This window comes from Mytilus galloprovincialis, chromosome 5 (assembly GCF_965363235.1).
Source record: "Mytilus galloprovincialis chromosome 5, xbMytGall1.hap1.1, whole genome shotgun sequence".
NCBI classification, from domain to species: domain Eukaryota; kingdom Metazoa; phylum Mollusca; class Bivalvia; order Mytilida; family Mytilidae; genus Mytilus; species Mytilus galloprovincialis.
The window spans coordinates 32,839,992-32,861,656 of NC_134842.1; the positions used below are offsets into that span (position 1 = coordinate 32,839,992).

At 33.0% G+C, this 21,665-nt stretch overlaps 1 protein-coding gene and 1 long non-coding RNA gene across 6 annotated transcripts in view; one reads left to right on the forward strand and one right to left on the reverse strand.

Annotated features, from left to right (window-relative positions):
- Window positions 1-9,009: 9,009 nt before the first annotated feature.
- LOC143075633 (uncharacterized) lies at window positions 9,010-12,047 on the reverse strand. 5 transcript variants are annotated; one of them, XR_012978376.1, is made up of 3 exons: window positions 11,927-12,047; window positions 10,016-10,153; window positions 9,010-9,149 (listed from the first exon to the last, which is right to left on the reverse strand). It is a non-coding gene; the product is annotated as an uncharacterized LOC143075633 (long non-coding RNA). The 5 variants fall into 5 exon arrangements; XR_012978375.1 differs by lacking the exon at window positions 11,927-12,047 and adding an exon at window positions 11,281-11,368; XR_012978378.1 differs by lacking the exon at window positions 11,927-12,047 and adding an exon at window positions 11,110-11,176.
- Window positions 12,048-18,530: 6,483 nt separating this feature from the next.
- Window positions 18,531-21,665, forward strand: part of LOC143075634 (protein phosphatase PTC7 homolog) — a 31,593-nt gene continuing 28,458 nt past the window's right edge. The window contains exon 1 of the mRNA XM_076251123.1: window positions 18,531-18,897. Coding sequence (XP_076107238.1) covers window positions 18,672-18,897 — 226 coding nt within the window. The 5' untranslated portion in view covers window positions 18,531-18,671. The remainder of the gene's footprint in view (window positions 18,898-21,665) is intronic.

The following is a 21,665-nucleotide window of genomic DNA, read 5'->3' on the forward strand; positions in this document are numbered from 1 at the left end:
GGTACTTGCTGGGATGAGAAGGCATAAGTTGGTGGCAACGGATTTTGTTGAGGGATACCTGGGTATCCTGTTGCTAGATGCGAGTTGGTCTGAAATTGAGGTTGAGGTTGATATCGCATAAAGCCTGGATGGTTGGAGAACTGAGTTTGGCTGTAGGCTGGATGCATGTTCCACTGAGGTAAGAGAGGTACTGGTTGCTGAGGAGGATAATGCGATTGGTGCAGATTGTGCTGAAAAGAAGGATGATAGTGGCCCATAGGTCTATTCTGAAGAGATAGCTGAGTAATTAGAGCAGTGTTGATGCTCATATTTTGAGCAGTTTGATTCTCCAAAATGCGCAATCTGTTTTCCAGTAGCTCTTGCTTGTAATAGGTATCTAAGTGCTGAGGTGACCATGGAGAATTTGTATCGTTCCTGTGCCTTGGGTTGAAATGAGGATTAGCATCAATCCTAAAACTGTGGTTGGAGTTTTGATGTGAGGGACAAGTTTCAGCCAGATCACGTTGGTGTTTAATGTGATCTTTAAATGTCTGAAGAACGGTGAGGAGTTGATTTACTTCGTTTTCTAGATCAAGAATTCTTGTTCTCTGTGTTATCAGTGTTTGGTCATGCTCTAAATCAGAAGATTTAACCTTTGATTTTCGTTGATTGTTTGATGACCTAGAAGTAGGTGAGATGTTTCTCTTTGCTGATTTGCCCCTATCTGTAATGGGGTTTCTATTTGAGGAAGTTGAGTCGCCAGAAGTAAGAGTCAGAACAGACTTTACCATGGTATCTTCTTTTTCTGAGTTGTTTGCCGACTGATTGTGGCAGCTAGTAATACAGGGATTTAAGTAAGTACCTGTGGGGGATTCCAGAGATGATTTCTGAGCTGGCGAGTCCATACATATGTCCTTGGGATGATCCTGTGTTTCGTGAGAGCTTATAGCAGGTTCAGAACTGGAGGTATTAATTAGTAACTCTTGATTGTTTTCATCAGTTTGTGGAATAAATGTAGCTCCTACATAGAGCAGATCGTCATTACATTGGTCACAGTGATATTCTAGTTGTTGAAAGGAGTTGATGTGGTCCTCTGTTAGGCCAACGCATTTGTAGTGGAACCAGTTATTGCAAGAGTCACAGGCGATTCCTTCCGTCTGGACAGCTTGTTCACAGTTTGGGCATATTTCACCATCCTCCTTTTCGGCTAGTTGTAGTCCGCTAGTATTCAGGTCTACTGTAGAGAGTTGATCTTCTGTTGTTTTTAATGCTTTCATCTGGTTTCTTTTTAAGTCCTTCTGTATGATGTTAGATAAAGAGTCTTTGATGATACTTAATTGCGAGTGTATGGTTTTGTTGCAGATGTTCAATTCTGTATAGTGATTCTGAATCTCTGCACAGATTTTGTCAAAGATGTCGTTGATGAAGATATCAACCCTGCCGCCATTAACGGTCATCTTCTTTGTTATATGATAAATATTCATTGTAAATTTGAGAAGATTTCCTGGTTGATTATTTGCCTTGCGGTTGAAAATTTTGTAGCAAGAGTCAATGTTCAGGTTAGAAAGTTCTACTCCATGCTGTTCGACTACTACAAAACTAAGGTTGAACTCTGGAGATTTAATTAATTGCAGAATTTTTGCTTTAATAAGCTCATAGGCCCCAGTGCTGAATTCAATAACAAAATTTTTTCCAGCTTTCATTTCATAGTGTAAATGTTTCTGTTTACATTTTAAAGTTTTGGTTTCTAAGGCCTTTGGTCTGTTCAACGTGTAGTTTCTATTGTTTACATGTGCAGTTAAGATTTCTTTAGAAAGAAGGTTTCCTGTAGATTGAGATTTCTTAGACGTTCTGGTTTCCATCTTTCGCAACATGCTGCCGTGACTGTAGTGAGGACAGAGAGGAAAACAGGTATAATTCAGCACTGTACCAAACTCTCCAATGTGATCGTGCAACCAAACCAGAAGAGGGATTTCAGCCGAGGAGGTGAGATGAAATATGAATGTCCACTAGGTCGGTCTAGCGCGGAAAAACCACACTTACCAATCCTAGATGGACGGAACTTGAAACCCCTGTTTCGGTATAGCGCGGGAAAACCACACTGACCAAGACAGAGGTTTTTGCTTATAATAAAAACGGTAAGGTATAGCGCGGAAAAACCACACTGACCCAATTAAACTGTATGCGAGTTTGAGGAGAGATTACACAACCACACTGGAAAGTGAACAGCTACTGAAAAAAAAACCCAAAAACCTAAAAAAATAAGCAAAAAGATACAATGAAAAACAAAATAACAAGAACACTCTAGTAATTGTTCTCGCTTGTAAAAACAGTTAACCCGTCAGATTATGAAAATATAGAATGTATAACCGATCGATTAAAAGTAAACAAAAAAAAAACAAAAAAAACAAAAAAAACAAAAAAAATAATAAAAAATAAAATAAGATAGTCACAAAAATTTATCTATTTAACTATTTGAATTATTTCTGGTTTAAGAAATGATAGTAAGGACAATGTGGAAGTGCCAAAGAGCACCCTTTTATTTTAAACCATGAAACAAATGAACCTGATAAGCTTTGTCCAAATAGATAAAACTAAATAAGAATTATAAGTTGTAGTGGTTATATAATAAAAATAAATATAATAAAAAAAGAAATTTAAAAAGAAAATTAGTCAGTAAAAATGCGTCTCGACCTACTGTAAAAAAAAAGAGGGTTATACAATTTCTAAGAAAATGTGATACTAATACAGCAATAAAAGATATTACAATGTGGAAATAATGGTAAGCCTGAATAACAGAACAGTATAAAGATATGAAAATGTACACAAACTAATTTAAAATATAAAATGATAAATGTTGGTTGCTAGGCTTGGGGCTTTGATCTAAGACTGAAGATTAATATATGAAAAGTGTTTAAATGAAATACGACAGATAATAAAAGTATTCAACAAAATATATTTAATTCAAACACCTCAGAATTAAAAAAAAAATAATGCCTTCAGTGTTTATTTAAATAATCAGAGATTTAACTAACTAGTAGATACTCAAAATGTATGTAGTACCCCAAAATGTATGTAGTACCCCAAAATATGTTTCTTAACTAAATCTGAGAGACACAAAAAAGAAAATATATAATAATCAAAGATCAACACAACTAAATATAAATTTGAACTACAGTAGTGAAACATTTTTTAATGTTCAATTAAATTGTAATCTCGAGAAGTAGGCTATGAGTGTAAATATAAATCACTGAGACGACCAGCAGTTAATGAAAATTTGTTGCAGAATTTTTCGCAGCCAGGCTTTTGCTAGTGCTGGATCTGGATGGATGCCGTTCGGGTACAGAGCAATATTAAAGAATTTTCTTTGTTTTGTTGAGCCTTTATGCTTTGAGGATTTGTATTTTGAAGTTCTGTATAGATCGTAATTGAAGTCTGGAGAATGTGAATGAAGAGAGGTGTTGATTGCTTTTATTTCTTTGTTGAGAGCGATCACTTGTTGTTCTAAAGTGTGCTCTTGTTCAGAGAATACAGATGAATCTTTGTGGTGTTGTTTGGTGTTCCAATTGATGATAGAATAAAATGGTGTTTCTAGGAAGGTTACTCTACAGTTTGGGTATTTTGCCAGGAGATTGATGATTTCTTTGTAACCTTGAATTATTTGCTGAATAATTTCTGCGTTGTTGAAAAAGGAGAGTGAAATATATCTGGTGTTTTTGTCAATGGAGGTAAGGTTGCATGTACCAATCCAGACGAAAAGCCAAATGTCACCGATAAGTTGAATCTCTGTATCAAGGTTTGCTTTGAGCCAGGCTATGGATTGTTGTATGGTCCTGCCTCTTTGACACCACCAAGTTATGTTGCTTTGTTGTGAGTGTACAAACTGGCTCTGAAGTTTGGTACCTTTGCTATCTGCTAAAATAACGGGTCTGTGTGTTCTCCGACCTTGAGGTGATTCTAGGCTCTTGTTGCATAATTTGATAATTTTACTCAACGACATGAACAACAAATTTATGAAAAAAAAAAAAAAAATATGCGGAAAATTTAAATAATTAATTTATATGGAAATTAGTTATTATATATACACAATAGTTTAATACAATAAGACACAATTGGATTGTCAAAAGTCCCAAACAAAACAAAAAAACACACACAAACCACAATGGCGGCCAATGGCGGGAGCACGGCTACTGGGTAGTGGCAGAAAAATTTCAAATAAAATGGGATAATGTACAACTGGGATTGAATTAACAGTGGAAAAAGAAGGACTAAAACTTTGGTGAATGAATTAAGTGAGGGGTGCTATACACTTAGATAGATAAAATATCTGTCTGTGAAAAATCTGTGAATTTCTCGAGAGCTTCTCAAGGTGCGTCCTTCTTGTCCAACAACACGTGCTCCATCATAGTAGTTTAATTCTAAACTCACAAATGTAAGTGCATGTTGTTGTTTTTTTTTTTGTACGGCTATTGTAAAATATGTTCAGGGATGACAGAGACACATAATACTATATGTCTCTGTGGATGATGACGAACCATTACTAAAAAAATAATTTTGTATCCAAAAATTTAAAAAAACCAACATACACATGCATCCGATATATATATATATATATATATATATGAGGGGGGCAAGGGGTTTAACTGTTATGCTGTTATGGGGTTATTTAATTCTTTGTTATCTGTTATTCTGAAAATTTATTTGCTGTTAGCTGTTATTGTCATATTCCTTGTTAGCTGTTATGGGACTATTATTTTTATTGTTATCTCAGGTTATTGTGAGATTGTATTTATTGTTAACTGTTATTGAAAATTGGAATGTTAGGATTTTGACAGCCAATCTTAAGTTGAAATTGAAGATAATTGAACATTGTGACTTGGTTTGAGAGTTGTCTCATTGGCACTTATACCACATCTTCTTATATCTATTGTGGTATTTCCACTGGTGATATGGAAGTCACGTATTTGCAGGATTCCAGTAACATACACCCCATCATATGTATTTTGACTTTGTACACATTTATTGTACAAATTATAACTAATGTACAAATAACCATAACCATCATTCAAATTGTCAATTTCAGCCCATTTCTATTAAGGAGCTACCATTTGATTTATAGGTAGGGGAGGGGGGGAGTAAAAAAAGGCAGGATGAGACACTTTATGTAAAAAAAATGAGGATATTAAACTAAAACAAATTGCAGGACCAAAAAGAGTGAAAAATAAATAAGCAGGACAGAGATTACAAAAAAAAAAAAAAAAAAAAATGCAGGACACAATTTTTCATCCTAGCCTCCCCCCAAAAATATTTGTTTTTATTAAATATTTCTTTAACAAACACAGAAATGAGTAATTTTGTTAAGATTTTATGTCGAAAATTATAATTTGTATAATTGTATATTTTTGGTACAAATCATAATAAACTTGTGAACAATATATAAAAGGTGATTCTGTTAAGGTCATATGGACCTAGGCCTATCCTCATCAGGTATCCATAGCCATATGATTTCTTTTTTGTGATATTATTCGAATTTGAGTTTTATGTATATATGGCCGGGGATAATGTTCTTTGTACTCCCAAGTGTACATGTATATCAAATTCAAATCAATAATTAAAATAACAAAAAGGAAAACATGTGGCCAAGGATACCTGATAAGGATTATATTTAAGATGTATATATATGTCTCTGTTAAAGCCTATAGCTAGGTCCATACAGCCTGTTATATAATAAGATCTACTGTATTGGTCCTAGACCGGTCTGATTTTAAGATTTCGTTTACTGTTATCTGTTATTATCCCTTTTCAATTCCTTGTTATCTGTTTTAAGCCAAATCAATTTACTGTTTTGCAGTTATTGGGACCCTCCTTGCCCCCCCCCCCTTTGATATCAAGTTCAATTATCCATGCAGAAACGACAATTTTTTCTGTGTCCAGTATAGCATCGTAGATATTTATAGGAAGATGTGGTGTGAGTGCCAGTGAGACAACTCTCCATCCAAATAACAATTTATAAAAGTAAACCATTATAAGTCAATGTACGGCCTTCAACACGGAGCCTTGGCTCACACCGAACAAAAAGCTATAAAGGGCCCCAAAATTACTAGTGTAAAACCATTCAAACGGGAAAACCAACGGTCTAATCTATATAAAAAACGAGAGCATATTCTTAAAATATTTTCCCACACAATATCTGGACATCGGTGGACATGCAACAGTATACACGTTTACAAATGAAAAACAACACTCAGACTATAGTCATAAAGTAGGACAATAAAAGAACAAAAGACAACCCCTAGACACAGAAGTACAAACAATAAACCAAAAGTAAAATAGAAACATAGATCACGAAAAAATTGCAGGGGCGACATCAGGGAGTGAAGAGAACTAGTCTTGCTTCTTGCAAGACACTTTCCGTGAAAACAATTTGATATAAAAACAATCTTTTTTTTTTTATTTTTTTTTTTTTTTTTTTTTTTTTTTTTTTTTTAAATTTCCAGCATGAGGCATTTGCCTCATTTGCCTCAATGTAGTTACGGCCCTAGAAAGATCCAAAAACTTTACTAATACAGAACGACATGTTTATGAAATTATGGCAAAACTTGGTTGACAAATTTTTATTCGTTATTGTAAAAAAAATAAATTTTGAATATGTTACATTTTCTCCCTACCCAGTTTACCCCTCAATCTAATTAAAAACCGATCTCTCATCGCTCCCGTTTTCTGATATGTCGCAATCTAATTAAAAACCGATCTCTCATCGCTCCCGTTCCACGCGACATATCAGAAACAGGAGCGATGAGAGATCGGTTTTTAATTAGATTGTTTACCCCTATTACTTATTATAATGTGGACCAGTCATTGTTATTGAATATTACGCAATTTGATTGGGTTAAGTTAGTTTACCTTCAAACTGTTAATGCTTTACATACATGACTATTTATTAAATCAGAACGTGCATGAATGTGACAGTAACTAAAATGACCTTCAAACTAGACACTGGATGAGTCCGTGTTATGTTTTATCAATGAAAGTATAGGTATGAAAGGTAAGAATTGCTAATTCTCCTATTTTCACAAAATTTTCCAAATACACAGTACAATGCAGTAGATAGATTATTTTTAATAGTCAATTGCAGAGAAAAACAGAAAAAGTTTACAAATAGGACGTTTTATTCCAATAAACAAGTCATTTTTCGGAGAGAAATGCCAAAATACACTTTACACACGGCTACGCCAGGTAAAACTATTATTTATCTTACAAAAAAACAACATTTTTCAATCTAGCTCATAGGAACATGCTAATTACAATTAATTTCAAACTAAGGTAGTCATTAAATAAAGTCAAAATATGTCCGATCTACCTATTTTTGGAGCAAAAAAAGTCAAAACGATCGTTTTAAGGTCAATTTCGTCTTCCTCACAAAATCTTGTTACGCACTATAGTTTTATCTACAGAAACAGAACCAGTTTTGTATTATTTGATATCAAGTTCATTTCTCCATGTAGAAACGATCATTTTTTTCTGTGTCCAGTAGCATCGTATATTCTTAAAATATTTTCTCGCACAATGTCTGGACATCGGTGGACATGCATCAGTGCAAAACTATATTTTTACAAATGAAAATCAATGATCAGACTATAGTCATAAAGTAGGACAATAAATTAACAAAAGACACACCAAAAGACAAACCCAGATCAACTCTGAAAACAAATAATAAAATAGAAATATGAATTAAGAAAAACATGCAGGGGCGACACCAGAGAGTGGAGAGAACTTGCTTCTTGCAAGACACTTTCCGTGAAAACAATTTGATATGAAGACAATCTTTTGTTTCAGTTTTTGTTTATGAAATTTCCAACATGAAGCATTTGCCTCATTTGCCTCAATGTAGTTACGGCCCTGTTGACAACTGTCCGATGAGATGAAATAAATTCTGTAAAAAAACACGAAACAGTTTGGCCTGGAGGTACAGGTATTGTAGAACCATTACGATCCTGACATTTTTTTACAGGAAGTCGTAACACAATCAGGTAATATAAACAGACAACACTTTTGATAAATATTTATTATTCAAATCAGATTAAATCGTAAAATTAACCAGAAGCAGAGGTAATTAAAACCTCATAAAAAAATAAAAATCATATACAAACACAACCTTTTTCACATAGAGAGTATTTTATTAAAGTCTTTGATTCTGTCCTCGAACGGAATGTTATGAGTAACGCAATGTTTTCAATAATTATCCTCTGCATGAGGTTATACAAAATCAAAAGCTAGAGCATATATTTTAAGTATCTATATGATATAAAAAAAGTTACACATTGGATAAAAATGTTAAATTTGATTTCGTTGGCTTAATGTTCAATGGCAAATACTTCATTACTATTTTTGAAAGTTCTTAATTCATAACTGAAAGCATGGCTAGCATATATTTTGACTGATATTGAAAAAAATATATGTTGGGTATAGGAACAAAAAAGGGGAGACATGATAAAAGCAATATGGAGCTTCTGGAAAAGAACAATCGGAAAATTTAAATTGCAATTAAACAAAACATCTTTTCTTGTAAAACTAACTCATTCCGTCAGGATAAATAAAACAATCTCAATATCAAAATGTATACACTGTTATACGATTGAACCAGAGGTGGCCCTTAAAAAATCCAATCAATGACCTTTCTCAAGGGGATCGTGTCCATGTCCTTAATCTTGCCGTACTGTACATAGAACATGTATCCACGAAAACATGTGTTCTACAATCTATACAACATATATGTACAACCTTAAACCAATCATGCCATGATACAATAACAATATATTTTGTATTCGTACACACTCTTCAATATTATCCAGTCTACACTGCTATTCTGTTTTTGACTTTTCAAGGGACACTGTCCTGCCAGAAATATGATACAGAAAGCACAATGCGAAAAACACACAACTTGGGAATATACTTTCTTTGTATTCTTTTAAACAAATGAGTGTTTGAACTGCTCCCGCCATTGTAATGATAAGCAGAACACATCCGACCTTTCTAGTATCCTTGAGGATTAGGGCAAGGGCTCCAGCTAATTCTATTATTCCTGTCACCAATTTGTATGTCATTGGATTTGGCTGATATCCAAACAAAATGGTTACACAAACATGACAATACTGTTGGAACTTCCGATTCTAAAATGAAATAAAATATAAAATGTGACATAAAAAATAAATTCATCATCGTCAGCATCGTTGCCGTCAGGTTCGTCATTGGCATCGTCATCATCGTCGTCGTTATCATCAACATCGTCATTGTCGTCTGTTCTCATCAGGAAAGACTTTTAAAAAGCTTCCACACAAATAAAGTTGACTGATCGCTAACTTACTGACTTGTTCGAACTATGACAGTTTGATAGAACAGAAATATAACATTCACATATTAACTAGTATAATTCTATTACGAAGTTATATAATTCTATCTGAATCTTTTTGTAATAGATTTGCGATTGTCCAAAGTCAGGAGCCTCTGACCTTTGTAAGTCTTGTTTGATTTTTAATTTTAGTTTCTTGTGTTTAATTCAGAGTTTAGTATGACGTCAATTATCACTGAACTAGTATACATATTTGTTTAGGGGTTATGTCAAGGACTCCTTCGGGTGCGGGAGACCATTGGTACTGGGGCCTTCGGGTGTTGTCTGCTCTATAGTAGGGCTGTTGTCTCTTTGACACATTCCCCATTTCCATTCCCAATTTTATTCCCAAATCTGAACTTGAATAGCCTATGTTTGGAAGAATACATGCATAATTTGACTTTCATTTATCACGTTTACAAAAAATCGTCAATCCATCGTTACGCTTAGACCCCAATGAGACCCATTTTATACAAAAGTGGTATTTTTGATGCGATATATAGTGAATGCAAACATGTTCTTAATTTCCAGTTCACATCATCGTCATATTGACTTGTGCGAGCTTTGGCAGCTAAAGTTAAATATTCCGGAACCAATATTTGTTTAAAAAAATTTCCAGTTTTCTTCACAACTGATATTTAATCTTACCATGTCAGCTCCTACTTCTTGTGGAAACTTTGATGGGAAAAGTTTGCAAAGTGATGCCATCATAAATAGAGATATCAATCCTACCAATACAGCCTTCTCCAGAATGGCCACAACACCCATAGCTGTATTTCTTCAAGGCTGCAAACATTTTTAAAGTTTCATTACATTACACACTACTTATATCCATGTACTAGATCATTCGAGGTAAAATACTTTTCTTAAGACACAAAACATAATTTGTAATTCAGTAAAGAGTATAAGAATCAATCATTTGGTGTACAAGAAGGCAATATCATAATATAGGTACCCGTTCCTCCTTTCTTTAATACTTGATGAGAAATATAAAGATAAGGAGCCTCTGGCCTTTGTAAGTCTTGTATTATTTTAACTTTAGTTTCTTGTGTACAATTTGGAGTTTAGTATGGGGTTCATTATCACTGAACCAGTATATATTTGTTTAGGGGCCAGCTGAAGGACGCCTCCGGGTGCGAGAATTTCTCGTTGCATTGAAGACCTGTTGGTGACCTTCTGCTGTTGTCTGCTCTATGGTCGGGTTGTTGTCTCTTTGGCACATTCCCCATTTCCATTCTAAATTTTAAGTAGTGTGACTACAGTTATTACGAGTCTGTCAACACGGAGATTGAGAGGTAAAACCCCGCTCATGGGAAGGTTTATTTGGTTGTTATGAAATAGAAGTTCTTTCGTTATGTAAAATCCAAGTGCAAAATCATGTATTTAGTGATATTATTTACACTGGAATGCTTGTTCTTATAGGCTTGTTCCTCGTTCCTTTCGGCAGAGATGATACAGAATATTTGTTCGACTAATAATTATATAAGAATGGGTGTACGTATTAAAACGACCCATGCCGTGCCGACCACTGACAGAAACAAATAGTATGGGTTAAACTCCCGGCATGCAGCTTCAATTCCGATCAATGTACACTTTTTTAGACAATTTTTTACATATCCTCAAAACGAAGAGTAGAGTCGGTTTCAGCTCCGATCTGCAAGCATACAAGTACAATAAGACGATATTTTAATCATCCGCTGATTCTAAAATTCCATTATTTGAATACTAATATATGTTCCTACTCTATTAATTTAGCTTAACACTGATTGTTAATTTACTTCCCCATTCATGCCATTCTTGATCATTCTATCGTAAACATTTTTTTAAAAATTATTTATATCTAGTTTTAGTCATTTTAATTGCGTGTTTTTTTATTGTTTGTATTGACGGTTTTTATGGTGTTCGATCATTACCTGTTCCTATGCTTTTGTACTTTGAGGGTTCCTCAGTTATACAGTCTATATTAGAACATGTTGAACGAACGAACAAATAATTATCAAGGTAATATGAATATGTCATCGGTTATATACTGTGACTATAGTTTACCTAGATTTATTAACAGTTTCAAATTTCGTGTTCTTAATGATTTTGTGTGTTTCGTTAACATTATAAAAACTATTGGACAGTAGAACAGACCACATCTTGTATGAAAACTAAGATTGTTATAGTCAAGAATGACACGTATTGGCTACCATACCTTGCATTTATGGTCATTTATCCTAAACTGAGATCTATACTAAACAAAACATAAACATTAAAAAGACTAATGTTCATTCGTGGTCCAAACTAAGATCTAATTGATTAAAATGTATCCTACTGGAAATAAATTAAGTCATATAGTATATAATTTTAATTATAAAGACTATAGTTCTTTTTTATAACACTGTGCTGGCCCTGTGCTGCATGCATGACCGAGACCGAGTCGAAAACGTAACTTGACTTAACTTCAGCTGCATGGATCGCAAAACGGGAATTGTAGAATCCTGCCCATTGTATCTGCAATAAGCAACACATATGTGAAACGCGATATCTTATTTATGTTATAATTATTAAACTTACCTGGCTGAAGTATTTATAAAAATTTATTAGTACACAGGGTGTTGCTAAAACGTGGAGGCAAACGATGGAACGGAATTCAATAATTTCATGTAGTAAGGTATACAATGGAGTTCTGAAATATATATTATAAAATAAATAATATTGTTGTTCATATAGTGAAAGAACAGAAGTAAAAACTCATCGTTATACCAAACACTTATCAAATGTGGAAAAAAAAAAAAGAAAAAAAAGTGAGACAAGATATATAAAAAAGTAAACCAACTTTTCCTCATTTTCTACAAAATCCAAAATGCATTACATATAGTATCAACAGGTCAAATTAACACAAATGTACGATTTGAGAGTACTCGCTGTTACTGGAAGTTAGTTAAAGGCCACTGAAAAACAATTTTGGCATGGACCAGAGACTATAATTATAAAATCAACCAAAACACATCCAAGAGATTTAGGGTTATTACGTCATAGAAGTCAAAGAAAACATGGCCGTGCAATTCTAAAATATTGACAGGCAGTAGGACACTTAAGGATTAACCTTTTTAAATAAATAAGTATATAGAAAATGAACGTGGATGTTTATTTAAAAATGTAAAAAAAAAAAAAACGTTTGAAAGAGTACACATTTATCTATGTTATAATTTGCTGATGACAAAATCGATATATGTGCCAATGAAAACTAGCTATATTAAAAGATCTAATTACAACATTGGTTAGATAACCCATACTTATCGGTTTTCCGCGCTTTTAGTACAATATTACAGTAAAATTTAGGAGGTGAAATGCCGTTTTTAATTAATAAAGCAAAAAAAAAAACACTAATCAAATCTTTGTACCTATGATAGAATATAGTAAATTACCAATGAAGCATGTATACCGTTCGTTAAAAGCTACGACATCTCCTCGCAGACAGGCATAACGAACGAGTCGTGATATATAAACACCACATGATGGATCCAAAGGAGCATCGCCGTCTAAAAAAGGGAAAATTAACAATAGGGAATGAACACTCGTCGTCTCTTTTGTCGTAAAATTTAGTACGAAATTTCCATTTAGAAATTGATATGATAAGGACAACTACTGTTGTTTATGTTAGCTTCTTTAAAGTAAGTTCCTCTGGGTAAATTGTTTGTATTTCACAGACCATGCATCTCACCATAAAGTTGCATATATATAGTGGATAATGCATGTATAGTAGGAGATTTACCATATCGACGCAGACAGTTTCACTATACATTGTTTAGAATAACTCGATTTTCCGACCTACCTCGTATCCTCGTGTTGTAGGGTGTTCTTGGGTGTTATATATTTTGGAGATTTTAATATATTTCAATTACTATAATTACCTGCTTGATATTTGAGTGTTAATTCCTTTAGCGTGTTGATTCAGTATACTTTAATCATATGATTTTGTAACATACATGGAAATGACATAATAATGATGATATATATCATTAGTGATTGCCCAAATGAAACTTAAGTAACTTACTCATTTTTAAATTAGATTTGAAAAAAAAAATGAAAATAGTCGAGGTTAACCAGTCTAAGGTCAAAATTTAAGTGTTTTCCTTCTTAAAATTCCATTGTTATATTTCATATAAAAACATAGTTTTAATCATGAAAAAATCTATTGAAGATTTTTCTTGTCCAAATCAAGGATTTGTATAGTAATCTTAATTACTTGAATGATTTATGTTCTTTAAATACAAAAATACAACAATTCAGTGGCGGATTTCGGGGGGATCCGGGGGTTTGTGGCTATCCATCCGGGGGGGTCCCGGGATTGGAACCCTTTTCCAAGTTGAGACGATCAATACAATTGAATGGGGACATATTGTTGGAACCCTCCAAAATATCTCCTGGGTTTGGAACCGCTTTTTGAAAATGGCTGGAGCCGCCACTGAAAATGTGTCCCAAAGATTTGTATACTTTGTTTAGAATAAGATCGATTTCCGCCCTCCATCCTTTTTAGTTTTTCTTCTTTCTTGGGTGGTATATATTCCTCCAATGGTTGTTTTTTCGACTTTAAGTTTCTGTAAATTACGGCAGAGACATGAATTATATATATATGGAGGGGCAAGGGGGTCCCAATAACTGCAAAACAGTAAATTGATTTAACTTAAAACAGATAACAAGGAATTGAAAAGGGATAATAACAGATAACAGTAAATGAAATCTTAAAATCAGACCGGTCTAGGACCAATACAGTAGATCTTATTATATAACTGGCTGTATGGACCTAGCTATAGGCTTTAACAGAGACATATATATACATTTTAAATATAATCCTTATCAGGTATCCTTGGCCACATGTTTTCCTTTTTGTTATTTTAATTATTGATTTGAATTTGATATACATGTACACTTGGGAGTACAAAGAACATTATCCCCGGCCATATATACATAAAACTCAAATTCGAACAATATCACAAAAAAGAAATCATATGGCTATGGATACCTGATGAGGATAGGCCTAGGTCCATATGACCTTAACGGAATCACCTTTTATATATTGTTCACAAGTTTATTATGATTTGTACCAAAAATATACAATTATACAAATTATAATTTTCGACATAAAATCTTAACAAAATTACTCATTTCTGTGTTTGTTAAAAAAAATATTTAATAAAAACAAATATTTTTGGGGGGAGGCTAGGATGAAAAATTGTGTCCTGCATTTTTTTTTTTTTTTTTTTTTTTTGTAATCTCTGTCCTGCTTATTTATTTTTCACTCTTTTTGGTCCTGCAATTTTTTTTAGTTTAATATCCTCATTTTTTTACATAAAGTGTCTCATCCTGCCTTTTTTTACTCACCCCCTCCCCTACCTATAAATCAAATGGTAGCTCCTTAATAGAAATGGGCTGAAATTGACAATTTGAATGATGGTTATGGTTATTTGTACATTAGTTATAATTTGTACAATAAATGTGTACAAAGTCAAAATACATATGATGGGGTGTATGTTACTGGAATCCTGCAAATACGTGACTTCCATATCATCAGTGGAAAGACCACAATAGATATAAGAAGATGTGGTATAAGTGCCAATGAGACAACTCTCAAACCAAGTCACAATGTTCAATTATCTTCAATTTCAACTTAAGATTGGCTGTCAAAATCCTAACATTCCAATTTTCAATAACAGTTAACAATAAATACAATCTCACAATAACAGATAACAATAAAAATATAATAGTCCCATAACAGCTAACAAGGAATATGACAATAACAGCTAACAGCAAATAAATTTTCAGAATAACAGATAACAAAGAATTAAATAACCCCATAACAGCATAACAGTTAAACCCCTTGCCCCCCCCCCCCCTCTGTTATCCGTTGGGAGTCCGTTGATATACTGCCCGAATAAAACGGACACCTAACTGAAGCGTTCCGGATAAAACGGATGAACAAGATATACGGGAAAATTAAAGGCGACAATAATAATACATGTAAATCGCATAAATATTCAAAATGTTTCTGTGTAACTGGTTTTGGTTTGTTCTTCAAAATTCCGCCAAAGGGCAGTGTCTAACCTTGGTAAGAGCTGCTTGATTGTGTTGACGTGCCCTTACTCTTAGATCGATTATGAATAATAAGAATTCATGAACGTTAGGAAATCTGGCGTACCAATAATTGGCATTTCTGACGCGAAATTTAAAATTGGCATTTATCCGTTTCAGATCCGTTCATCATCCGTTTTATCCGTTATACGTCCGGTAGAAGTCTGTTTCTCATTCGTTCAACATCCGTCTGGTAGAAGTCCGTTGGTGTATTTATCTTCCAGACCTCCAACGGATGTATAACGGACACGTAACGGATATAAAACGGAAACGAAACGGACGAGTACCGTACAAAACGGACGCCTACCGGACGTTCAACGAACATTTCATCCGTTGGACGTCCGTTCAAAGTTTTGAACCTGATGCTCAAAAATTTCCACCGGACCATATGAGAACGGACATCGACAGATAAAACGTACGCTTAACGGACATGCAACGGATATGGACGGACGTCTAACGGATAAGAACGGACGTCTAACGGACATAAACAGATTGAAAAAAAAGTTATCCGTTAGCCATCCGTTCGAGCTATCCGTTAAGGTGTGACCGAGGCTTTAGATTTTCATTGATTTGATTCAGTAATAATAATTTTAAAAAAAGGATGAAAGACCATTGCAATAAAGATACTACTTCTACATAATTACAATTTTATGTTGAATTCCGCCAGATATGCAAAAAAAATAATATAGTTCGCTACTGCCCTGCGGCAGATTTTCTTTATGTTTACAGAATAAAAGTTCATAATATTTCATAATTCTATAATGGTATGACAATTAAAACTTTCCAACGAACACAAATTTGCTTGCCATATATGGATTTTGAAGATAGTATTCAAATTTATCCATTGAATTTGAGCGAATTTCAAAATAAAATCTGACGCAAAAGGCTACCGTCCAGGCTTGTGTATTTGGGATAATGAAATAAAAACTTATATATTTTTTACATTTTCTTCAAGCTTGTATTTTTATAAACTTTCTAATGAACCAAAATTTGCTTACCAGACATTTATTGAAGAAGATATTATACAATGACTGTCTTTTGATGAGGTAAATGTGTAGTTTTATTGACTTTTGAAAAACTGATCTTGACTGAGGCCAACGGCCAAAGTGAATGTCACCTCAATTTATACTATATGTTAGTATAATAGTCCCAGATGTCAATAGTTTTTTTGAAGTCAATTGAACCACATATTTACCGAAACAAAAGAAAGCAATTGTTTAATTCAATTTTCTGAGAGAGAAAAATATGTATTTATAAATTATTTTAAAAACAGTTATTTACCAAAACAAGCTAAACGTCAAACATTTTATTGTTATCATTTACACTGACATAAAAGCACACGACGTTTTTTTTTCTGCAGGTGAATATGCTTATTTATTCAAAATCCCATTCATATAGAAAAACCTACTAAAGTTTTATCAATACGGAACAATTAACATTATATTTTGATTTTGAGCTAATCTGCATTTCCACAAATTTTCTATTGTAAATTAGACTATACTGTCCTGGCAGGTTTTTTTTTACCTCTGAAAGATGAAATAAATATTGAATTGTAGACTTTTGGAATGATTATTCTTTAGACTTTATAATCGACTTAAATATTATGCCAGACAGTTCATGGTCGGTTTGGGGAAATAATTCAATCAATTATAAGTATTTTTTTTCGGAATTTCAGTCAGCCTTTTTCTTATAAAAATTAACTGTCCTGGCAGATTTTACAGACGAAAACGTATCAAAAATAACTGTCCTGATTATATCTGTCCTGTTTTAAAATAGACCTGCCCTTTATATTATACAGGATATATCTAATAATCCATTATTAAAAAATTTCGAAAAACATACTGCAATTTTTTCTGAAACTTTAAGTGTAATTTTCTTTTTTTTTTTATGAAAATCAGAAAAAAATTGAGATAAAAAAAAAAAAAACTTACAATAAAACAGTACCTGTCAATTTTTCAAAATGCCCATGGTGGTTTTACGTGCAAGGTGTCTCTTACAGCCCTACAAAACCTTCAAGGGGCCTTCAAATGTATCCCCCGCAAATAGTGACAGAATGATAAAATACATCAGGAATAATAATAAAAAAAGAGATTAACTTTTTTTTACATTTTTGTTATAAAACAAAAGAGATATTAACACAATTGCATATATGTATAGCTTATTTTGGCGAGCGTGAAATCCGTCCGGTCTTTATTGTTCCCAACAATATTTTTTGTTCATCTTTTATGTTTGATTTTCATAAAATATAGTTCAAAACATTATAAAAATCTACCGAATAACAAAAAAGGTCTGACTATTTATATCTCATCCGATCAACCGTCCTAGCTGGCATATGCATGTCAGGCTAAGTGCACACAATCTTGAAATTGAAAGAGGTAGATACATGCAAGTTAACAAAGAAGAAAGGTTGTGCAAATTATGTCATTATAAAAATATAGAAGACGAAAAACATTTTATCTTGCACTGCACAAAATATGAATCACAAAGAAATGTTCTTATATCAAAATTGTCCTATTTTAAAAATTATGACAAACAATCCAAAACTGAGGATGAATATATCAAACTACTACAATGTACTACTTAATAAAAAGTGTAGAAAAAAACTTAGATTAATATCATCTTTTATTAATCAATCATTTGAATTAAGGAAAAATGTCCTTATAAATTAGTAATATGAACAATTTGAAGCTATAACATACAATATACTGATGTCAGTAGTCTATTCTTACAAATTAACCTATATATATTGATATTTATAACTGCACATTTCATTGTTCGACTGAATGTGCCCAATGATATACTATGTAGTATTGTTTAATTGCTGCATCATTACTATTCGTATACTATTTGTATGGGCCGTTGACAATTATTGTAATTGAGTTTGTGCCAATAAAGTATTTGTATTTGTATTTGTATTTGTATTTGTATTTGTACTATCCGGGCAATCGTCCTGTCATTAGTGTAACCCTTACTGTTGCTATTTTCTGTTTGGTAAGTGGGCGTTCCATAGAATTTGTGTTTACAAATTATCTCCCTTCTTTACAAAGTCAAACAGGTCACACGTGACGTCAAGGTCTAAACAAAGATGAAAGGAGTCAGCTGGAGTTAAACTTTGCCATGTGATTTTAGTCCAACTCGGAGTGATATTCTTGACAAAAACTTTTGTAAAAGTGAAGACTATCGTGTCATGCAATCACTTGCACTGGGATGGCGACTGCTGTCCCGTGCGATTGTCTCCGGAATTCATAATGAGTTTCAACTCAAACCTCGTGCAAAAGTGAAAGGACCTGTGCAATTTGTGACTGGGTGTTCTGGCTTTTCAAAGTCAGTTTCTAAAACACCAAATTTTAAAAACTGGTCTTTTGGTGACGACGCATATTTCGTAGCTAAAAATACCAGTTATGATGTTATAGGTAAGCTTTACACTGAAAAGCAAGTTCATTGTTTACATTTGATCCTGACAAGGTCACATAAAAAATTCTTTTTTACATTTGATTCTGACAAGCATGACAAGGTAAAATAAAAAAAAAAATTCTCAACAAACTTGATCATGTTGATACCTATTTGGAAATCTGATCACTTGTCCTCTATCATTGTGTAGACGACTTTCAGGACATTTCAGACGATTAATATCGTCTTGGTACCTGTTTTGACGCGGACCAGAAATGACGCACCGATTTATTTTTCGGTTTTATATTTCTAAACAAAAGCCGTGACGTCATCAACATTTACCGTACATAACATGTTGGTGAAGGTCATCTGACTACAACAAAGATGCCTTAAACTCTGCCCAGAAATGTTATTATTACTTAAAATATTAAAGATGATGCAAATTCCGCCATTTTATTAAGGCCAAAAACATTCTACCCTTCCCTGGATGATTATCAGTCCTACATCCACTTTGGCCAATAAAAATATGTAACCACATGCTTCCCCATTTTGTGTTTTTGAAATCACATGACTGTCATGTGACATGGTTTTACATTTAAGCGGGAATCACAGTAGAACAAATGGTTGTCGCTTATATAATTTTATATGGTTTATCATTTTTTTTTCATTCAATGTATGAGGTAAACATCGATATATGTATTATTGTCATTGTTGTTTTATGAATGCAATTACTTTTTATTTTCAAATATATGGAATATATATATCAATTTCATAAATTTTATACAATTTTATGATAAAATTGAAAGAAAAAAAATAATTATAAAATTTTGTTCTATTTGCCCCATGATCATTAGGCCACGGTTTTTTATTTTGTTGGTTTACGGATTTTCCCCATGAAAAAGTCGGGTCGGTCGGTCGGAAAAAAAAAAAGAAAAAAAAATATTTTTCAAGACAGAAAAATATGCAAAATAAATATATATTTCACCTTTCTAATAATATGTTTGTTATGCTATTTTGTCATCATTTCTTAAATTTTAGTTCGATGAAATATTCTTGCTCAGCTGTCATAAATATCGCATGTGACATTGTCTAATAATTTCCCGTAAAAAAGGGGTGTGTGCACGGACAAAGACGAAATTAAATCGTCATTTCACAAACAAGAAAAACAAATTCGTGTAGCTCTTAATCAATTCCAGAAAGCTTGGTGAGTAAAGAAAAAAATGTAAAAAACGTCGTACAAAAATAAGTTTCAACACACGTGTCAAAAACGTAATAGACTCGTCCACTGGAAAAACGAGAATATCGGGTTAATCTGGTGTCATGCATTCCCGTTTTTTATCCAAATTGACGATATATTTTTTTATTATCTATGAAACAAGAAAATTCTAAATGATTTATTGATATTCAGAACTTTAACTTTGTGCCTTCCACCTTTCCACATTTGGACAAGTCTATTTCTATGATATTATGCATCTTACGGACTGATGACAAATAAGGGAAACGAACTTACTGTGTAACTGGTTATAAACACAGATTTCGTTCCGCAAAATTACTTGTGCAAACGACATTTCAAGGTCAATTATAATTGATTTGTCTATTTTTAGAAACGTAAACTGGAAGTTTTATTTTTTCACAACAGAAAGTGTTATCAATTTTGTTAGTGATTAATGCATTTTATTTCATAAAAAAAAGAAGATTTTAATTATTTTTCAGGGATAATGTATTTGTTAGGGTCGGCGGGAATAAAAAAGCATGAAAAGTCAATTTTATTTTTATTCTAGAAATCGGCAAAATCGGGTCGGCGGATCCGTAAACCAACAAATTAAAAAATCCTGGCCTTAAAGTGTATGAAAATTTAAAAAGTTGTAAATAAAATAGAATTTGTTGAACAGTGTTAACTTTAAAGAATCCAGATTGAAGCAATTTTTCGATTATCAGGCACGAACAAGTGTTTTTTACTGGTTTGTTTACAGTGCGTCATTACTGGTACCCAACATTTTTTGACAGTCCGTTTGTAATCTTAGCAAACATGATTTGTATTGCTTTTAATATTTCAAATATCTACTATTTAATGATTGAAATATATTAACAAGTAATCAATCTATTATTCCATTCCGTTTTTCTATTTCTTTTAAATGGTTGATTAAATGCAGAGACAAACACAACCTTAGGTGCGTCATTACTGGTTCCTCTGGGATACAATTAAGGCCAAGAAAAAAAAGATCAATGTTTCCGGTAACCCGACCGACCCTGTTTTTTAGCCCCGACCCTAACTTTTTTATTGGATCTTCAAACAAAAAAAAAAAAAAATTGTATCAACCGACCCCGTTTTTGACACAGGCTTCTGATAGATGACATAATATTTTTTCTCTCTTGCTTCTACTTGCATAGAAAGCCAGTAAAACATTTTATTAATGTCAAAAGGTATTCCAAATAGGTTAAAATCCAAGAAATTTGCACAGCAGGTGCTTCAAAAACATTGCAAATGGCACACTTCCGGTTTTTGAAACTAATTACGGATCCGGACTTGGAAAAACCATGATAATTTTCCGGATTTCATTTACGATGTCAAAAAAAAAAAAAAAAAAAAAAAAAAAAGAATTCCGACCTACCGACCCTATTTTTCAAAATGATGTTACCGGAAACACATATCTTTTTTTTTTAGGCCATATTAAATATTTTTCCTTGTATCTCTTGTATACATCCCATAATGATTGATTTATTATTCATGTTAACTGTTTTGCCTTGAAATTTGTATAAACGTATGCCATATAAAGCCTAGAAAAATTAA